The sequence below is a fragment of the Camelus dromedarius genome, chromosome 7, assembly GCF_036321535.1.
Source record: "Camelus dromedarius isolate mCamDro1 chromosome 7, mCamDro1.pat, whole genome shotgun sequence".
NCBI classification, from domain to species: domain Eukaryota; kingdom Metazoa; phylum Chordata; class Mammalia; order Artiodactyla; family Camelidae; genus Camelus; species Camelus dromedarius.
In genome coordinates this window covers 74,463,041-74,483,622 of record NC_087442.1, presented here as the reverse complement: position 1 = coordinate 74,483,622, position 20,582 = coordinate 74,463,041, and the positions used below count along the sequence as shown (strand labels likewise).

Genomic DNA, 20,582 nt, shown 5'->3' with positions numbered 1-20,582 from the left:
CCAGAGATTCTAATTTTTATAGGCATCCCTGGGAAAGCTCACAGAAGCTCTTCCACATTGAGAAAATACACACACATACAAATCTGAATAAGAATACAGCAAGTTAACAAGTCATTATAGCGAATTGGATGTCAGTCAACTTATTCTCTCCTATACTCATGAAGATTCAAAGATTTGTTCCCAAACCTCCCCAGAATAAAAGGCATACTGCAAGAGTAGCATGGGTCAGTATATATGATCATGACTGAGGTTTTCAAAAACTACCTGTAAATTTTCATATGTAAAAAGTGAAGGTAATACCATGTAGCTTTATCACAAGGAATCAGAATAAAAAGTGGGCACAATGTTGAAAACCTAGTTCTAAACAGTATCAAACCCTCAAGATTATGAATAAATAACAGTGATGTATATGAAGAAAGTCTGGAAAACAAGGAGTCATAGGTGCCATCTTTGGCTTTAAGGTTTAACCTTAAATTCAATTTAAGGTGTAACCTTAGGTATATCTGTATAAAAAAAATTAAAAACACAGATATTTAGTATCTAATTCAAATAAACATTGATGATTTCCCTTACACCAGACCAGAGAAGTAAACACTAGGTTGCCCCAAACACAAACTACCGGGGCCTAGCACCACAATTCCAACAGTTACAGCATAAAAGTCAATTTCTACAGTTGTGTACATGGCAGTCTCTATAAAGGCTTAAACTAATAGCAGTATTTTTGTTGGGATTAACATAAAATACATAAAAAGACAATTTTAACCCATACTTACATGGATGCAAATGTAACTGCAAAATTTTTACCCAGTTAAGTAGTGTACAACATAAGGCTTGATCTAAGGCAGCGTTGATAGGTGTATCGAGAAGGAAACAGATTCTGAATATACTGGACACTCACTAGGTAGTTAGAGAAGCTAAGGCTAGATACTGAGTGGTAGTAATGCTACTCTCACCAATTCACTGAAATTGTTATAGACAAATTGGAAGAACAAAAATAAGTGTGAAGAAAACGGAATTATGTTCACATGAGGCACCCGTAGAATAGACACATAAAAAGAATAAACTGGAAATGAGATTCTGGCTCTAAAAAGAGGAATCAGCAAATAATGGGGTTTGGGATCACCAGCACAAGTAGTTCCATTTTTATCAGTGCTGTCATAAAATTTTTCTTATCTCCGTTTCAATTCTCAGTCTACATAATATATTGGCAAAACTTCCTCCTCACTCCAGACTGTGATGTTTTGAGATCAGGGTCTCTTATTCATCTAATGTAGTTAAAAGAAGTTGGGAGGCAGTAAGCATAGTGGTTGAGCAGACTCCAGTCAGTTCAAATCCCAGCTCCATCTCTTTATATCTGAGAGAAAATAGGCCTAATTCTTGATCTATCCTCACAAGAAATTAAGTTTCATGAAGGCATATTTTTTTCATTTGTTCATCCACAATAAATACTTAGTATACAAAAGCTGCTGTATCTCAATTTCCTTATCTGAAACAGTGACAATGACAGTGACTATAAAATAGTGCAACTTCAAGGATTAGAAACTATCTTAGAAGTGTCAGCTACTATTATGGTCATCATCAATATCTTCCTTCAGTCCTAGGGAAGACTTTCCTAGAAGTGTTACATACACAGTGGCTTACATCTGAGAAGGAACATGGAACCCAATTACCTAGGAAACTTATCTGGCAGGCATTATCAGTTGAAGTTCCCCAGGCAGTCTTACTATGTGTTTTTCTTCATAGCGTGCTTCTCACAAAAATTTTACTTAGGCTAAACGAATGGAAGCTGGGCGCCTATCTGAAAACAAACACTTGGTCCAGTTTAGATGGAACATTCTATAGACAGGGCTGTTGGGGGGGGGGGGGGACCCAGGGTGTGAGCAAGGGAAATGTGGATGAACCGTCATGCCAGTGAATGGTTTATCAAGAAATTTTAACCCTGAAAAATAAACCACTTTGCCATTGACAAATTGCATTCACCGAAATACGAACGAAGTGCCAAAGGAGAATAGAAGGGGCTCCACAAATGTTACCTGATTTAGATTACTTCAAATCATGTTTTCACTTGATTTATAAAATCGCTGTAATTGAGAACATAGTTCCTAACTACTACTCGGAAACCCAAAGGAGACAGAAAAAAGAGGCACCTTCCGAAGGGGGGCAACTGTAAATTAGGTTAGAAAGGGAGCTCCAAAGGCACCAATTAAAAATGTATGTCGGCCTAATTCACGAAGCGCTGGGTATGCGCTGGGATCCAACCCGTTTTAACTTCACTTGCCGAATTTCAGGGGCGCGGTCACTTCCACGGACGCCTGGGGGTCGATGACGTCAGACACGATGGCCACCTCCTTCAGCGCCTCGTCATACTCCACCTGCAGGCCGGCCAGGGCCCGCGCCCTGCCCTCCACTCCGCTCACCGCGACCAGCACGCGGTCGGCGTCCGGGTAGGTGAGGGGGTCCAGGGGCCTCACGGCCAGGTGGCACGGGAGCCGCGCCCGCAGCCGACCGAAAGGGCTCACCAGCAGCGCCCACTCCTTCAGAGTCTGGCGCGTGGGGCCAAATGGAGAGACCTCGGGCTCGGACCCGGGCCTGCCCTCGCCGCCACCTGAGCAGCACAGCCGGGCCTGACAAGCCCCAAGCGCCCAGCGCCCGGCGGCGTCGCGGGCCCAGACTCTGAGCTGACTGAGCCAGAGGCAGCCCAGCCCCCATCCCGAGCCGAGGGCGAACATGGCGCGTCCCTCACGCCCACTCAGATCCCCTCAGCCACAGGCCAGTCTCGCCACGGCCAGTAAACTTGGCTACTCTGCCGGCTCAAGTCAAAAGGGAGACATTTGCGAGGCTTTGCTGAAGCAACAGCAATACGGCTCACTGCGCTCAGCAATTTAAACCTCAGCGGCACAAACCTCGGCGGCAAGCTGGAATTTCAAAGCTCAAACTAGCTACACCGACTGGGACTCCTCGCCTACTCCCACCCCTTTCGCAAAGGCCGATGGGATGGGTAGTTGCAATGGAGGCCAGGAGTGGAAGTGCTCAGGCGGTAATGGGAACTACATATCCCAGGAGGCAACGCGCAGGGTAATTAGTGCAATAAGAGCAGGTGTTAGACCGAACTCGGAAGGCTTCCGCTCTTTGCCTCAAGCCCATTAGCCATTGGAAGGACGGGGGGGGGGGGGGACCTACACGAGAATCCAACTGGCCAATGGAAATCGTGGAAGGCCCAAGACGAGGAAGGCTGTGTGGTTTCCTTGGATACCGAGGACGCGACTTCTTTGGAGAGGGTGGAGCTTTGGAGTGAGACCCAGCGGGCCATAAACCCCAGAGAAAAATAGGAGCCTAAATAAGGAATAGGACCAAGGAGAGGGGTAAGATACTGCGCTTTTAAAAATGATTCGAAAAATAGGAGTACCTTCAGTGAGTGGTTAGATCTATACTTCATTAAACCAGCGTGGGGTACCCTGGGATGGAGAATCCCTCAACAAGAGGATAATGACCGGTTAGTTATTTTTGAGGAAACTCCCTCTTTCATAGCAGATACAGGAATAGTGTTAGATTCCTGTCTCCTTCCTGACTCTAGGTGATCTTAGGCCAGTCATTGAACGTCTCTGGGTTTTAATTACTTGCTTTTAAAGTGAGGTCAATAATACCTTCCTTGTCTTACCTCAAAGGATTTTTTTAGGGATCAACTGAGATAATGGATGTGAGCACAGGCTACTAAGTCGCAATTAAAATTATAGTAGTTTTATTTTATAGCATAGACTCTTAAGTTACCAAGAAAAATCTAAGAGATCGATACTTGTGTTGATAGCAGCATTGTTCTCTTTGACTACAAATGATCCTTGGTTTTAGGATTAAAATAAGATTTTAAAAAAGGGGGGAGGGGACAGAGAGAGCCAACATAGTGCAATGGGAAGAGTATGGAACTGGTTATTTTCCTGGCTCTGCCACTGATTTATCTGTATCACCTACCCCTGTTTCTTCATCTTCAAGATGAAGAAGGATTATACTAAATGACTCAGTAAGGTCTCTTCAACCTATTATTATTATGTGGGCAATTTTTAAAAATGAAAAGAGATTTATTCCTTTCCTGCTATCTCTTTCTCTCAGTGCTCCTTCCTCCTCCAACAAATTTTTCACTAAGTTCTTTAGCAAAGACACACTGTAGATGATGACGTTTAATAAAATGCAAGTGTTGAAACTGAATGCCTTAAAAAAAATGAAGCCCTTGGCCAAATGAAGTAACCAGAGCTACTGGAAATTACAATGATAGAAAGATGGGCTCAAGTCCTTGTAAGCCCAAGTCCCAGGGTTTTTTGACTAGTCATTACTTTTTTTTAAAAGTCAGTGTCATTCTTTTTTTTTTTTTTAAAACATTTTTGTTATTGAGTTACTGTCATTTTAGAATGTTGTATCAAATTTCAGTGTAGAGCACAATTTTTCAGTTGTACATGAACATACATATATTCACTATCACATTTTTTTCACTGTGAGCTACCACAAGATCTTGTATATATTTCCCTGTGCTATACCATAAGTCAGTGTTTTTCTTAAGTTATCCTTTCCTCCTTTCTGTTCTTCCAGTCCTTCCTCCCTCCTTATTCTTCTGTATGAAGGTTCACGATAGGTGCAAACTTCTAGGTTCACTTATGTGCAAGCTTTTAGATTCACCAAGTTCCCACTGAATACTAGTCCTGTCCTTGGCTTTGTGTTTCATTTGGTCATAATTATTCAAACTGATATTAAAACCGTCTTTTTAATGAAAACCCATGGGAAAAACTTTGAAAAAGAAGTTGAAAAGATTTCCTAAGACTGACTCAAATAGTGGAGGATTTCTTACTACATAAATGCTCATGAATATTTTACTTAATTTAACAATTTATATTCAATAAATGGACAGCAGAGGGCACAAGAGAGTTTTCAGAGAAAATGTAACCTAAAGAAAGGATTCTGGAATTCAGCTTAAGTGGGGGAATCCCTAGGAATTAACTTTCTTAATTATAAACTTTTGAAATAAATATATCTTATGACATCTATTCTTATGGAATCTTAGTAATCTAACCTAAAAACTAACAATACTAAGAAGTAGTTAATGAATATGTAAATAGTCCTATCTGAAATCTATATATTATTTGTTTTCATTCAGATGATGTATAGGAAAAAGTTTGTTATTTAATGTAGTCAAATTTCCCCCACTTTAAACACCTTGAGAAATTGCCTAGTTTACAAATATCTGAAGAAGATTCTCAAGTTAAGGGGATGTGAGTGCTTTGTACATTAAAGCAATATGTATTTGTGTGTGTGTCTAAGATAATATTTATTGCAAACAGCCATTATGGAAAACAGTATGGAGATTCCTCAAAAGACTAAATATAGACTTACCATTTGATCCAGCAATCCCACTCCTGGTCATATATCCAGAGGGAACCTCAATTCAAAAAGATACATGCACCCCAGTAGCACAGCAGCACTATGTACAATAGCCAAGATGTGGAAACAGCCTAAATGTCCATCGACAGATGACTGGATAAAGAAGCTATGGCATATTTATACAATGAAATACTACTCAGCCATAAAAATGAATAAATACCATTTGCACAACGTAGGTGGACCTGGAGATTATCATTCTAAGTGAAGTAAGCCAGAAAGAGAAAGAAAAAGACCATGTGATATCACTTATATGTGGAATTAAAAAAAAACACCAAACTTATTTACAAAACAGAAAGACTCTCAGACATAGAAAACAAACTTATGGTTACCAGAGGGGAAGGGGGTGGGAAGGGATAAATTGGGAGTTTGAGATTTGCAGATACTAACTAATATATATAAAATAGATAAATAATAAGTTTATGCTGTATAGCACAGGGAACTATATTCAATATCTTGTAGTAACTTATGGTGAAAAATAATATGGAAACAAATATATGTATGTTCATGTATGATGCATTCATATATGAAGCATTATGCTGTACACCAGAAATTGGCACTACATTGTAAACTGACTATACTTCAATAAATAAATATATATGTAATATATATTATATATATACAAAAATATTTATTGCAAGCAGAGAGTTTACTTATAACAGAAAAATTTTAAAAGCTCACTTTAGGCTAGAGTTCTTGTATGTACTAATGCTACATTCCGTTTCTACAAGGTAGCAATAGTGTTGCAACCATTTACACAGTAGCATCAATATATCCTTTGAGTAGAAATTCCATTTACGTTTTATGTATTTTAAGGCTATGCTGTTACTTATGTGTGGGTTCAGGATTAATACTGCTTCCTGGTAAAAATTTTTGTCATTAAATAATGATCCTCATTATCTCTAGTATTGCCTTCTATCTTGTCATATTTTAATCTAATAATAATATTTTCATTCTTTTACCTCAGACCTGTTACATTATATTTGGGACTTGTCTCTTATAGACAGAATACAGATAGGTATTTTAAGTACAATTTGAGAATCTGTCTCAACAGGTAAATTTAATCCACTTAAATTTTTTGTAATTATTTTTACACTTATACTTATTCTTACCATCTTATTTTGTGCTTTCTATTAACTTTGCCTGTTTTACCTTTTTTGTTGTTTCTTTTTCTCTATCCATGTCTTTAGTTTAAATGTTTTTCTTTGTTCACCTTTTCCTTCTGTAGTAACTTGAAAGGCTATTTTCTTTTCTTCTAATCATTATCCTTAAATTTTTCACATACTCACTTGCCTTAGCAAACGTCTTATCAGCCAATATCTCTATCTTCCTCTCAGTAGAATTTTTTAACATCGGTCTTTTCCCTTCCATCTTCCATGTCATTTATTGCCTTGTGTATTTTAGTCCCACCTTGTTTTTGAAGCCACACAAGTAGTTATTATTGTATTGTTGTTGTTTATATTTAATGCTTGTTCAAATTTAGCAGCATTTACCAATTTATTTGCTCATCTCTTTCCTTCTAGATTCAGGTTTGTTTTTATGGAAGCATATCTATTATATATATTCAGTGAGAGTTTCTGAGTAATTTCTTCAGACTTTGTCTGAAAATATTTTTATTTCACCCTCACTATTAAGTAATAATTTAGTTGACAGTTATTATTTCTCAGTACTTTGAAGAAGTACCGTTTTTGGTAATGAGAAATCTGCTCTCTGTCTAATTTAGTTCCTTTGTTTAGAATCTGCTTTTTCTCTTTGGTTATTTTTGGAATTTTTTCCTATGTTTTAATAGTTCACAGTCTTAGCACTCAGTGTAAGTTTAGTTCTTTTTGTTTGCTTTGCTTTGTTTTAAAGTCAAGTTTATTGAGGTATAATTTACACAGACTGAAATTCACTCTTTTTAGGTATACAGCTCTATGAATTCTGGCAAATACGTATAGTCTAGTAACAAGCATGACAATCAAGATGTAGAACTTTTCTATTATTGCCAAAATTCCTTCAAATCCCTTTGTAGTCAAGCATCCTCCCCCAACATTCAGCCTCTGGCAACCACTGATCCATTACCTGTCTTCATACTTTCTGCCTTTTTGAGAAACTCATATAGTAAATGGAGTCATATAGTACATAAACATTTGACTTAGTATGATGTATCTGAGACTGTCCATGTTGTTGTATGTATCAGTGGTTTATTCCTTTTTATTTCTGAATTGTATTCTATTGTGTGAATGTACCACAATTTGTTTATATATCAAGTTGATATTTGGGTTGTTTCCAGTTTTGGTGAATGAGTGAAGCCAACCTAAACATTTGTGTAGAGTTTTGAATGGATATATGTTTTCATTTCCCTTGAATAAATACATATGAGTGGAGGATGGCTGGGTCATTTGGTAAATGTATATTTAACTTCATAAGAAATATCTAAACTGTTTTTCAAATGAGCTAAACAATTTTGCATTCCCACTAGTAGTATGTGAGAGGTTCCAGTTACTCCATGTCCCCACCAACACTTGGTATTGTTACTTTGGAAAAAGAAACACTCCGATAGGTGGATAGTTGTATCTCACTGTGATTTTGTTTGCATTTCCCCAGTTACTAATGAAATGAGCATATTTTCACATTCTTATTTGCCATTTGTAATATGTTCTTAGGTCAAGTATCTGCTTAAATCTTTTGCTCCCCCCCCCCCTTTTTTGCTCTGTTTGATTTCTTATTGAGTTTTGTGATTTCTTTATATATTTTTGATACCAGTTTTTTGTCAGATACATTATTGACACACATTTTCTTCCCACCTGTGACTTTTGTTTTCAGTTTCCTAACACTGTCATCTGAAGAGCACATCTTTTAAATTTTGAAAAGTCCTATTTATTTATGTTTCTCTTTTATGATTTGTGGTTTTGTGTCCTATCTAAAAGAAACAAACAAACAAAAACAATCTTTCTCCAAACCAAAGTGACAAAGATTTTCTTCTGGAAGTTTTTTACTTCTAGATTTTACATTTAGGTCCGTGTCTCTTTTCTAGTTAGTTTTTGTAAACCATGCAGGATGTGGGTTGAGGTGCATTCTTTTACATAAGGATGTCCAGTTGTTCCAGCATAATTTGTTAAAAAAATATGATCATCTTAATGGGGATTTTTTTAAAAAATTAGCAAAATTCAATTCCTGATTTAAAAAAAAAAAAACCTCTCCACAAACTTGGAAGAAAAGAAATTTCCTCCACTTAATACAGGTATCTATGAAAAATTCCACTTAATACCATACCTAACTAAAAGACTAAATGCTTTTCCCTTTAAGATCTGAAACAAGGTAAAGTTGTTCATTCTCACCACTTTATTGTTCTGGAAGTCCTAGAGAGTGCGATAAAGCAATGAAAAGAAATAAAAGGAATCTATGTTGGACAGAAAGAAGTAAAATTGTCTCTATTTGCAGACAACATGATCATCTAAGTAGAAAATTCTAAGGGATATTATACAAAGCTACTGAATTAATTTAAAAGTTTACAAGGTTACAAGATACAAGATCAATAACAAAAATCAATTCTATTTCTAAGGACTAAAAATGGCATTTGGAAACTGAAATTTAAAAACAATACCATTTACACCCTACTTCAAAATGACACCTGCACCCCAATGTTCATAGCAGCACTATTTACAATAGCCAAGACATGGAAACAGCCTAAATGTCCATCAACAGATGACTGGATAAAGAAGCTGTGGTATATTGATACAATGGAATACTATTCAGCCATAAAAACCAACAACATAACGCCATTTGCAGCAATATGGATGTTACTGGACAATGTCATTCTAAGTGAAGTAAGCCAGAAAGAGAAAGGAAAATACCATATGAGATCACTCATATGCAGAATCTAAAAAAACAAAACAAAACAAAACAAAACATAAATACAAAACAGAAACAGACTCATAGACACAGAATACAAACTTGTGGTTGTCAGGGGGATGGGGGGTGGGAAGAGACTGGGATTTCAAAATGTAGAATAGATAAACAAGATTGTACTGTGTAGCACGGGGAAATATATACAGGATCTTGTGGTGGCTCACAGCGAAAGAGAATGTGACAATGAATGTATGTATGTTCATGTATAACTGAAAAATTGTGCTCTACACTGGAATTTGACACATTGTAAAATGACTATAACTCAATAAAAAAACAACCAAAAAAATAAAAACAATACCATTTACAATAACATACAAAAGGTGACATACTTAGGATTAATTTAACAAAATAGATGCAAGACTTGTTTTCTGAAAACCATAAAACATTGCTGAGAGAAATTGAAGAAGAGTTAAAGAAATTGGGAGAAATAACATATACAAGGGAAGTAAGACTCAATGTTAAGATGGCATATCACTCCACACTGATGTATTGATTGCTCAGTCAAAATTCTAGCAGGCTTTTTTAAAAAATAGAAATTGACAAACTACTTTTTAAGTATATAGAAATATAAAGTACTTAGTATAGCCAAAACAATTTTGGAAAAAGAACTAAGTCTGAGGACTTACAGTACCTCATTTTAAGACCTATTGTAAAGCTACAATAGTCAATACAATGCTGAACTACTTATAAGAATAGACACTTAAATCAATGGGACAGATTAAAGAATATAGAAATAGACCTACACATACTTGGTTAGTTAATTTTTGAGAAAGATGCCACTATAATTCAGTGGGAAGAGGTTACATTTCCCAACAAATGGTGCTGGCACAGTTGAATATTCATATGCTTCCTCATCCCCCCTGCCAAAAGAAAATCAACCTTTCTTCACATCATCACACAAAAACTTGAAATAGATAAAAGATGCAAATAGAAGAGCTAAAACTGTAACAGTTCTAGAAAATATAGGCACAAATCTTGTGAACTTAAAGATTTCTTAAATAAGGTATAAAAAGCATGAACCATAAAAGAAAAACATGAAAAACTGGACTTCCTCAAAATTCAAAAGTTTTGCTCTTCAGAATGAAAAGACTGGGAGGGACTGAGAGAAAATATTTACAAAACATACTGATGGACTTGTATCCGGAACACACAAAGAACTTCTACAAAATAATAGGAAGAAAACGTGATTTTTTTTTAATGAGCAAAAAATATTGAATATGTACTTTACCTAGTAAGATATATAAATGGCAAATAAGCCCATAAAAAGATTCTCAACATAATAAGTCATAGAAATGTAAATTAAAGCCACAAATTAAAAATTAAAAGTAGATACCACTACATACCCACAAAAATGGCTAAAACTAAAAATACTGACAATACCAAGTGTTTACAAGAATGTAGAGCAGTAGGAACTCTCATACGTTGCTGGTGGGAATACATAATGGTACAGCCACTTTGGAGAACAATTGAACATTTTCTTATAGAATTAAACATAATTTACTATATGACTGAGCAATTCCATTCCTGGGTATCTACTCAAGAAAAATGAATATGAATAGTTGTACTTAAATGTTCATACCAACTTTATTCCTAATAGCCAAAAAAGAGAAATGAATGTCTATCAACTGGAAGGTGGCAAATAAACCATGGGGTATTTGTACAATGGAGTAGTACTCAGCAATAAAAGAAATAAAATACTGATATCCACAGCAGTGTAGATGAGCCTCAGAAACCTTATGCTAAATGATAGAAGCCAGAAACATACATGATTCTATTTACATGAAATTCTGGAAAAGTCAAAACTACTGGTGGTTACCAGGTGCCTGGTATGGAGGGGATGGAGATGGAAGAGGCACTGAATGTAAAGGGCACAAAGGAACTTTTTTAAAGCGATGGGAATGTTTGTGGCAGTGATTACACAACTGTCAATGTTTGTAAAAAACTCAGCAAATTGTATACTTAAAATTGTGAGTTTTATTGAATATAAATTATACCTCAATAAAGGTGTTTTTTTTTTTTTTAAGTTTTACTGAATTCATGTTTCCCTTTTCCTCTCCTACTGGGCATAAGATCCAAGTTCATGGTTACTGGGTAGCATTATGGCTTCAGGATGGTTGGCTAGTCAGGAGTTGGTGTCTGACCATGCTCACTCGTCCTGAGATGTGCATCCACCTGGGTCTCAGATATGGTCTCCATGCTGGCATTTCTGAGGATTCTGCATCCCCATCTGGTTCTCAGTTTTATAGACCACAAAGCTTTCTGAAGCCATGTCTTTTCATCATATAACATCAAGGGCTCTTGGGATACATCGCTCATAGCCAGCCTCAAAACCTCTCCCACACCGCTCTGGGAATGTCTTGGGCCCTCTCTGCCAGATAGTCCTCTCTGCTTTATCACATGAAGGGGTAGAATTAGTGATGGCCCTGGAACCTTGCCACTATCCCCAAGTCCCACTTGAGGAAGGAGACACATTATCTCTCTGATGTCCGTGAATGTCCAAGTTGCACCACTTCATTTCCTGAGCCTGGTTCTGAGTGGACAGGGGGCCTCAGGGGTCCATGCCAACTTATTTCCTCACCACCTCTCCTTGTTCCCCAGCTCAGAGAGAGGTTTTTTTGTTTGTTTATTTGTTTTTATTTTTAATTTCCTCTTCCAATGTAAAGTAGGAAGATTGACTTGCTAAATACTCTACTAACCCTGTAAGTAATGTAAGAACATTTGCCTTTAGAGGAAGGAAAGACATTGAGTAAGGGATGCTGCCCAGGAAGAGAAAGACAAAAGTAGAGATCTGCCTTGGGCCAGAGGAAGCCTGAGAACAGGAAATACTCATGCAATGTAAGGAGGAGGCTGTGAAATTTCTAGACATGACAGAGGGAATTTTGCCTGCTTTACTTACTAAAACTGGCTCTTCCCTGATTGGGAGTTGACACAATTCTCTTCAGAACTTAAAAAAAATTTAGTCTCTCCCTTTCTCCCTCTCCAGGATGTAATATCCTATTACAGTCTTTTTTATCCTAGTTTTAAACATCTCAGTGGGATTTGAAGATTAGGTTTACCAAGACTTTCACACCAAATCTTAAGGGGAGCTCGGGGACAAAATCATGCTGAAGAGGACCCAGATCACCTTTTCCAGACCACAGATTCCTGAAATAATTTGGTCTAGCCCCAGGCTGACCTCTGTTGATTTGTTCCCTATAAAAATAATTTAAGGCATATTATACATGAGAGCAAAAGAACCAGGCAGTGATGGAAGGAAGCTACTGTTTATTGAGGGCTATATGCTGGTCTGGGCTGAGACTTCACACGCATTGCCCCATTTGATCATCACAATAACTCTTAAATCATCTTTTAGTTAAGGAAACAGCCACTTAGAGGCTGAATATCTTGCCCAGGATTACACAGGAAGGGGAGGAATGAGATCCAAGCCTAAACTGAGGAACTTCCATGTAGTCATTTCCATTAGCCCATGCTGTCATCTTGCTAGACTAAGTTAAAGCCACTAATCCCAGTCTTAAATGAAATAACAGGAGGAGGAGGGGAGGGGATAGGAGAGGAGGTGAAGGGAGAGGAAGAAGAGGAAGGGTGAGACCTGGCTGTTGCAGATGGGAAGCAGTGATAGCCTATATTTCATGAAGATCTTTGCTAGGAAAACAGACCTGTGTTAGACCCACAGTTCCTACTGACTATGGTATGGGGAAGAGAAAAGGTCTAAATGAAAGATGAGGTTTGTAAGGCAATGGCCTAATTAGATAGGATAGACTACTGCTGTAATGTTATGAATGTGCTTTCTGATATCATTTTTAAAAAATTCAAGCAAAGACAATGGAGTTTGAAAAACATGCACATTTTCATAGCAAGAGTAAAGAATGGCTTGCAATGCGAGGATTCTGGATTGCATGTAAACATGTAGAATCTGTCCTTAACAGAACTTCTGGAAGACTGTCAACTTCAGAGCTACTTGGGCATTCCATACCTCCCACAGCCTTTGGAACTCAGTCTCTGCTTACTACTGAATTATTTGGAAACTAATAGGGAAACCAATAGAGCCTCATAGGCACTCTTTGAATTTCTGAAGCCTGACTGGACTTGCAGAATGACTGTAAATTATTGCAGATGTAAGATCAGCATTTCTTGTCATACTTTGTATATGTGAAGGCGTTCCTTTGGTTTGTAACTATAACAACAAATTCTGTAGCCCATTGTTCTGCACAGCTCAGTCTTAGACCTCATGGACTGCCTAATAATCACTGCTTTACAAGAATGAATGTGTTTTTAACTGACTTACTCTGCTGGGCTGCTCTTTGCTAAAGAGGTCCTTGCCTTACACCTTTGCGGTGACAGAAGCTGAATTCCATCAGCCTGCCTGTATTCTTGATCCTGCTTTCCACTACTGGAGGCCAAGAAGACAGGCTTTGCTAAGGCCGTGGCGAGTGTCTTGTAGAGTTTTAATGGAAAAGGGTAAGGGATTTGAAGCCAGTGAACACGAGTCTGAATAAATACTGCCATTTATTGCTGTGTGATCTTAGGGACATCATTTGTATTCTCTGACCTTCAGTTCCCTCATCTATACAATGGAGATTCTAATTCTTATGAAATATGGTTGTGGTAAGGACTAAGTGAAACAATATGAGGGAAAGCTTTGTTTAAATTGTAAAGGACTATATGCATGTTCTCATTATTAGGTGTACAGGTGAATGACCACTGGGCAGGAGCATCTGCATGCCAATGAGGGCAACCAGGAGGATAGGTTAGAGACAGAAATTATGTCTGTTTCCATGACAGTTCTTCCACAGGGATGATGCTCACTGTCACAACCCTACATGTTATACCTACTCAGAAATGAGTACTATAGAGCTTCTTTCAGCAGTGTACATTTCTGAGAAGAAAGGGGGAAAGATATATGAAGTTTAAAGAAAGAATGGGTAACTTTTCTTGGGTCTGTGTTTGGGGTAGGGTGGGAGTATGGTACGTATAATGAGACAAAAGGACAGAGAAATGAGTTGGGAGTAGGGCTAGAACTCTCCAGCATCCTTCCATCCCAGGGAAGGGAGCTCATCCTTAAGAGTCTTGGGTTATTCATGACCGTGAGCAATTAACAAGTTCCTCATTGGTTACAAATGCATATAATTTAACACTTTATCTAATATTGTGAACATTTAAATGTTAGATATGCACTTGGAGCTTCCTCTCAAGAGTTTTGTTTTATTTTATGTGTATGTATGTTTTTAATTAAAGATGGTCCAACCCACATGTTACAGGTGTCCAAGCCAAGTGTTACTTTTAACACTTTGATTATGAGACAAATTTATCTGTACATACTGATGGCAGTTTTTTTTTCCTGTGCCAGAATGTTGTGCAGTTATGTTGTTTTGTTTTTTATTTTTCAGGATTCTTTTTTGAGAGGGTTTTTTTCTTTCTTTTGTTTTTTTCAGGAACAGAAAGAAGTTGTGGTTTGATCTGTTGGTTCTTTGAATGACAAAGCTTTTCTACACCCTCTTTTTTAAAGAAATGACCTGAAATCTGTATCTATATCTTTAAAAAATATTTCAAGTCTAATCTTGTCTTTGTGTAGTATTATATAGTTATATATAGAAATAAATAAATTCAATAATTGTATCGGTTGCATTTAGAAATGCCAAGGTCCTAGGATCTGCTGCTGCTGCTGCTGCTGCTGCTGCTGCTGCTTTTATTGAATTAAGTGGATCTGAGGTACCTGTAGGCTGCGTGTCGGGTTGGCTGCCCAGTATTCTGAGCCTGTCAGGTTGTGGACCAGAGGCCTCTCAGAAAGAAAAGCCTTCAATGTAGGCTTTTAACATTATCTCCAAAAGAGAATATTCACATAATCATAGAGATACACTGACAGGATTGAGAGGCACTTGCCATATAACTTTAAATATACCACAATTTTTATAACCCTATTTTGACATTTCGATGTTTTTTAATGAATATAGGAAACTGAAAAAAAAATTAGGTGTCCCAGACTTTCCCCTTCCTCCAAGGGATCTAGATCTGAGTTACTGTAGAAAGGGTCATGGAACTAACCTTTTCTAGCTATGAGTGCTGGGGAAAGGAGCATGTGATTATGTTCTGTTCCCAGGGCAGTTATAAGACCTAAATTATGAAACAGAATGCTCAGGTTCTGTGTGGCACTGGGAGAGAAATACCATGTTTGACTTTACATTCTACCCTGCTATTCTAAAATAAGCAAAATGTGTGCTGGTTCAGTGACAAGTCATCCTGGTTTCCTGCTACATCTTTCTTAAAGCAAGTGTTATCATTTTACCTTCACAGTGTCACATCATTTGTATATCCTGCCCCATTCTCTGGTGCATAGGGTATTTGGTTTTTCATGTGTGCACCTGGTAACTGTTGAAAAATTTCCTTAAGAGTTCAAAATCAAAACAAATTAATGATCGCCCCTTTAACTTTCGAGAAGAGGAAGTAGTGGTGTGTCTTACAAAACAAGGCATACCCTGCAATGTTTATTGCTTAATTATTCTTTGGGAAGCTTCCTGTTTTGGCTCTATCTTTTAGCCCCGAGATGAAGTGTGAATAATATAGGAGTTCAGTGTTCTTCTGTAATGGAACTAAAGCTTTTATTTATCTTACTTTTTCCTTCCCTGGCCTTTTGCTTTTCTGTGTCAAAGCTCAGTACATGTCCTCTCCCTTCTAGAAGGCCTCATACAGCCATGCCCTCTCTTCTCTGGACCCCTGCAGCACCCCATGGTACTCCCTGGGCTCAGGCTCTCAACATCTAACATTCTGGTCAGGGCTGCTCACTGCACAACTTGCTACGTGAAAAGCGCCTGCTGGGAATGTGCAGTGCTGTGTATTCCCGCTTCTGTGTGCACATGTTCACGGCACTTATTTCAGTTCTTCGTACTTTTATATTTATCTCTGTGATTCTTCGATTAATTGCTATCTTGGTACCAGTCTGTGAGCCCCGTGAGGCCAGGGACTTCGTCTGGTTTTGCTCACCACTGCATCTGTCTCCTACCCACAGCACAGCGGCTGGCTCATAGCCTCTAAATTGTCTCCTTGCCTCCAAATTCATACCCTTTCCAAACCACTCTTCCCACTGTCACCAACATCTTTACAAACTCAGATTTAACTCCTCCCTGCCAAAGGTGTAAGTCTTCCAATACCTGTTGATGAAAATCTAAATTCTAAGATACAAGCTGCTCTTTAAGCCTTATCTACCTTCCTAAGAACATGGCTTTTTATTTAGGTTTATTTTGTCTTACCTTGTATTATATCGAACTAGTTATTTTCCTACCTTGCTTCCTCTTTAGATTGTAAATCACATCTTTGTAAACTCTTGGTCTTCATAAGACAACTCAATAAATATCTGCTTAACTGACTTAGGTATTGCCGAGATGTACGTCTCTAGAATCACTATACTTGACAGCTATGTAGTTCCTCCTGCACCAGGAATTTAAGATGTTTTGTAAATATTCTGTTTATATCACTGTAGCCTGAGAATATATTTTATTCCTTTGTTTGATTTACAGCTCTCAATTAATCATATTGCCTGCAGCATAATAATATTAGTATAGTGGGCTTTGCGATCCTATATTAACTAATCCTTGAATATTATCTGTTAAACTTTGCTAGCTACTTAAGCCTTTTTGTCCCTATTATTTAATTAGATTAATTAGTGTTTTAGATTTGAATTCATATGAGACCTTTGTATTTGCTTCTATTGTGTTTTATTACTTTCTTAGTCTTCCTTTGTTTTGTAAGGGTCAAATTTTGTCTAATAATGTCTATCAGAACTCTGTTATAGTGTCTGTTAATTGCTTCCCTCTGTTAAATGTTTTTACCTGCCTTAAAATATTTAGAATGTTTTCAAGATAATAGAGATTGAAACCTTAAGCAGACTGAGCAATTTGTACAAATTCAGCATAGCAACTTCTTTTGTTGCCTAGGTAACTTTATTTAAAGTTGCTATGCTTTGAGAAGATTCCTGAACTTAAATTTTCAAGTTAATGCCAACTTGATTATAAAGATTCCAAAAGCCTTCAAAATATACTTTTAAATAAATAGATGTACTATACTTTGCAGAACTGTAATAACAGAAAACTGGAAACATTCCATGTATTTATAAATAGGGAATTATTTGACTAGCTTGTGGCACATCTATGCAAAGGAGAGCTATGCAGCTCATGTGAAATGGAATGAGAACTATCTCTGTATATTATTATGGCATTCTTCAGGATATATTATTAAGTCTTGGTGTCTAAGTTTTGCTTCAAAATAATATGGAGAGTGGAAAGGGGAAGTGAAAAATGTTTGGATAAAACCAAATTACTCATGAATTGATATTTGTTTATGTTACTATGGTTATATGTGAAATATTTCTTAAAATGAAAATGAATGTATGTATGTATATGCATGACTGGGACACTGTGCTGTACACCAGAAATTGACACATTGTAACTGACTGTACTTCAATTACAAAAAGAAATATTTCTTAAAGAAAAAGCTAAAAATGATAGGTACAGTCTAATGCTCTGAAGGAAATATTTGCTTGGGAAAGTCATTAACATTTTCATCTATGAAATAACTGAACATACATATTTTAGCTTATTAACACAAACAAATCTAGATATATCACCAAACCATTTCCAGCTCCCTGAAGATTTAAATGATAAACTGTGATTACTGGCCAAATGTAAAGTCTTATGATGCTGTAATAATAATATGAATAATAATAGGTTCTCTTAAAAAACTGCTTTATGGCATTAAAAACTGTGTGTGATAAAGGAAGGAAGGTCCAAACAATATCATTGACTATTAACATCACATAAAGAAAGACAACAACCAGTCATTGGTGCCTCCTGATGGAAGTCCACACAACCACCTATGAAGTATTTTTTGTAGCAGGAGGAGAAAGACAAGTGCATGTGTAATTTGTGGCTGTGGCAGAAAACTGGAGCTAGCAGAATGGATGCTAGAAGTCCAGAGGCATCATCACATCTAATTTGCATATATTCTTTATGAAACAGAAAAGTTAGTTACTGTCACTCCTATCTTAGAGAGGAGGAAAGAGACAATGAATAAATGACATGCCTGTGGCCACCTGACTAATAAATTCAGGAACCAGAGCCTGCTATGCCTTCTGGATCCACATTATAGAACATATTTTTCCATGTTAAAAGAATGGGGGTCATTAGCATCAAGGAGTAGCTAATCTATAAGATAGATATGAGATGATACAGAAGATTCAGACCTTAAACTTATGACAGTTGGAGTTATCTTCTCTGGCGAGAGAAGAATGCAGGTATGCTCTTCTGTTGAGTGCAGATTCACATGTGTCAGAGATCAAAAGAGCATTAGATTGGCATTCTCTTATGTGACAGAGGCTTCTTACCAGCTCTTTTGGAAGGGCTGACATCCCAAAGCCACCAAAATGAGCCAATAGAAACCTTGCAGGCCAAGACAGGGGTCCTTTTAAGAATCTACTCTGGGTCTACTTGACTCTATGAGCAGATGTATGGCCAGTACACAGGGCTGGCTTCATAGGTGTGTGACCTGGGCAATCCTATAAGGACCCACTCTCAGAAGGGCCCTGCACTTGGTTTAATGCTCTGGTGTCACCATCCTGAACTCCTTAATAATTTCATTTTTGAGCTTATGTTTTGCAAGTGAAGTCTGATGAGACAATTGAGCATGCACATGAGCAGCAGAGACGGGCCAGGCGGCAGCATGCACGAGCACAGGCCTGAGCTGTGGCCATGCAGCAGTGTGGGCTTTGAGCAGTGAGCCTGGAGGCCTAGTGCACAGGTGCATGCCTACGGCAGAATGGGTGCCACAGAGTGTTGGTTTTTATTTTTCCAAAATTAATTTTAATTAACTTTGTATTCTATTTTAAGAATGAAGGTTGTATTTATTAATGCTATCAATGATTAGTAATTGATTGCCTCGTACAACGCTCAGTCAACAAAATGAGGTGTCTGCCCTCATGGAGCTTATGTTCTAGTTATGTTGTTTTTTCCCAATTAACCCAACAATAGCCTACTTTTTAAAGTTAGAATTATTTATTTGAGTGTTTCAGTGGAAAGTATCCTTACAACAAAACAGCCTTTGATAATAATGTGATTGTAATAACTTTCCTGATCTATAATTTCATTGAATAGCTTACTCCAGTTGCTTTGCTTGCTTTTATTATTTTCTATTAACTTTACTTTGTAAGTGAAGACATCCCTAAATAACTGAATATGGAATGGTTTTATTCTAGAACTGTGAAAAATGGGAGACAGTACCACAGACACAGAACAGGAAGAGGAAGAGGAGGAAGGCAAAAAGGATCAAGGAGACCCTGTTTATGCCATACCGCCTACAATTAACATCCAAGATGAGCGGTCTGTGGATTTATCTACAACTCCAGCTTTCATTTGTCTGCATGAGGTATATTTTTCTTTATATATTACTGAAGTAAGACCTGAATCATTATCTTTTTAAAAATTCAGATGACGCTCATGTCATTAGCAAAATAATATTATGTGTAACCTATGGGCAATATGTACAGTTTGAAGCACTTTAAAATAAAATCATCCCTACCTTCTCTTCCAAAAGTTTATTATTTAACCCTGGACTAATGCAGTAGTGTAGGTTCTGATGGTTTTATACTAAAATAAATACGTGCATATCTGCAGTACATTTGGTGGGTTGGTAAGTGAAATAAAAGAAGAGGTTTCTTTCATTATTGGATATACTACATTTACTTCCACAAAATGAAGAAGAAAGATCTTGTCAAATAAAGATAAAAAGTATATACATTTACCTAACTAAATGTAGCTACTGCAGTAGAACACTAAAATATGCTGTTTCCTATTAGCAAAGAAGCAAAAAGGGGACTATGATTTTTGTTTGATTTTTGTCTCATTGATTTTTTAAAAAAAAACAAGATGAACATATAGGGAATAACCATATATGAGGAGTTTTTTAAAAAACAATAACTGGCCACATATGCAACCTGTCATGCCTGAGAGCTGTACTGTAAAAAATAGTTTAGAGGACACCTGAATTCTAGACTCTTAACTTTATGTGACTATAACTGAACAAAACATCTAGGAATTTGATAGTCATTACAAAAATAGGCTAAAAAAGTCTTCAAGCAAAATCAGAATTTACTTAAAACTGAGAAGCAAAACTAAATTCCTACCCAAGTATTTTGCTGGTGTAAATGTTTTAAAGAACTGCTGCAACTACTGTTGAGCTTTTTACTTTGTATGTACATACAAACACCGTATCAGGAACAATGATGT

At 37.2% G+C, this 20,582-nt stretch overlaps 2 protein-coding genes across 4 annotated transcripts in view; one reads left to right on the top strand and one right to left on the bottom strand.

Moving 5' to 3' along the window:
- The window catches only part of FAM185A (family with sequence similarity 185 member A), a 130,547-nt gene extending 127,574 nt beyond the window's left edge, over window positions 1-2,973 (bottom strand). For both annotated transcript variants that reach the window (XM_031454738.2, XM_031454739.2), the window contains exon 1: window positions 2,279-2,973. In XM_031454738.2, coding sequence (XP_031310598.1) covers window positions 2,279-2,729 — 451 coding nt within the window. In that variant the 5' untranslated portion in view covers window positions 2,730-2,973. The remainder of the gene's footprint in view (window positions 1-2,278) is intronic.
- Window positions 2,974-3,180: 207 nt separating this feature from the next.
- Window positions 3,181-20,582, top strand: part of CCDC146 (coiled-coil domain containing 146) — a 104,789-nt gene continuing 87,387 nt past the window's right edge. For both annotated transcript variants that reach the window (XM_064487653.1, XM_010984797.3), the window contains exons 1-2: window positions 3,181-3,362; window positions 19,553-19,722. In XM_064487653.1, coding sequence (XP_064343723.1) covers window positions 19,564-19,722 — 159 coding nt within the window. In that variant the 5' untranslated portion in view covers window positions 3,181-3,362; window positions 19,553-19,563. The remainder of the gene's footprint in view (window positions 3,363-19,552; window positions 19,723-20,582) is intronic.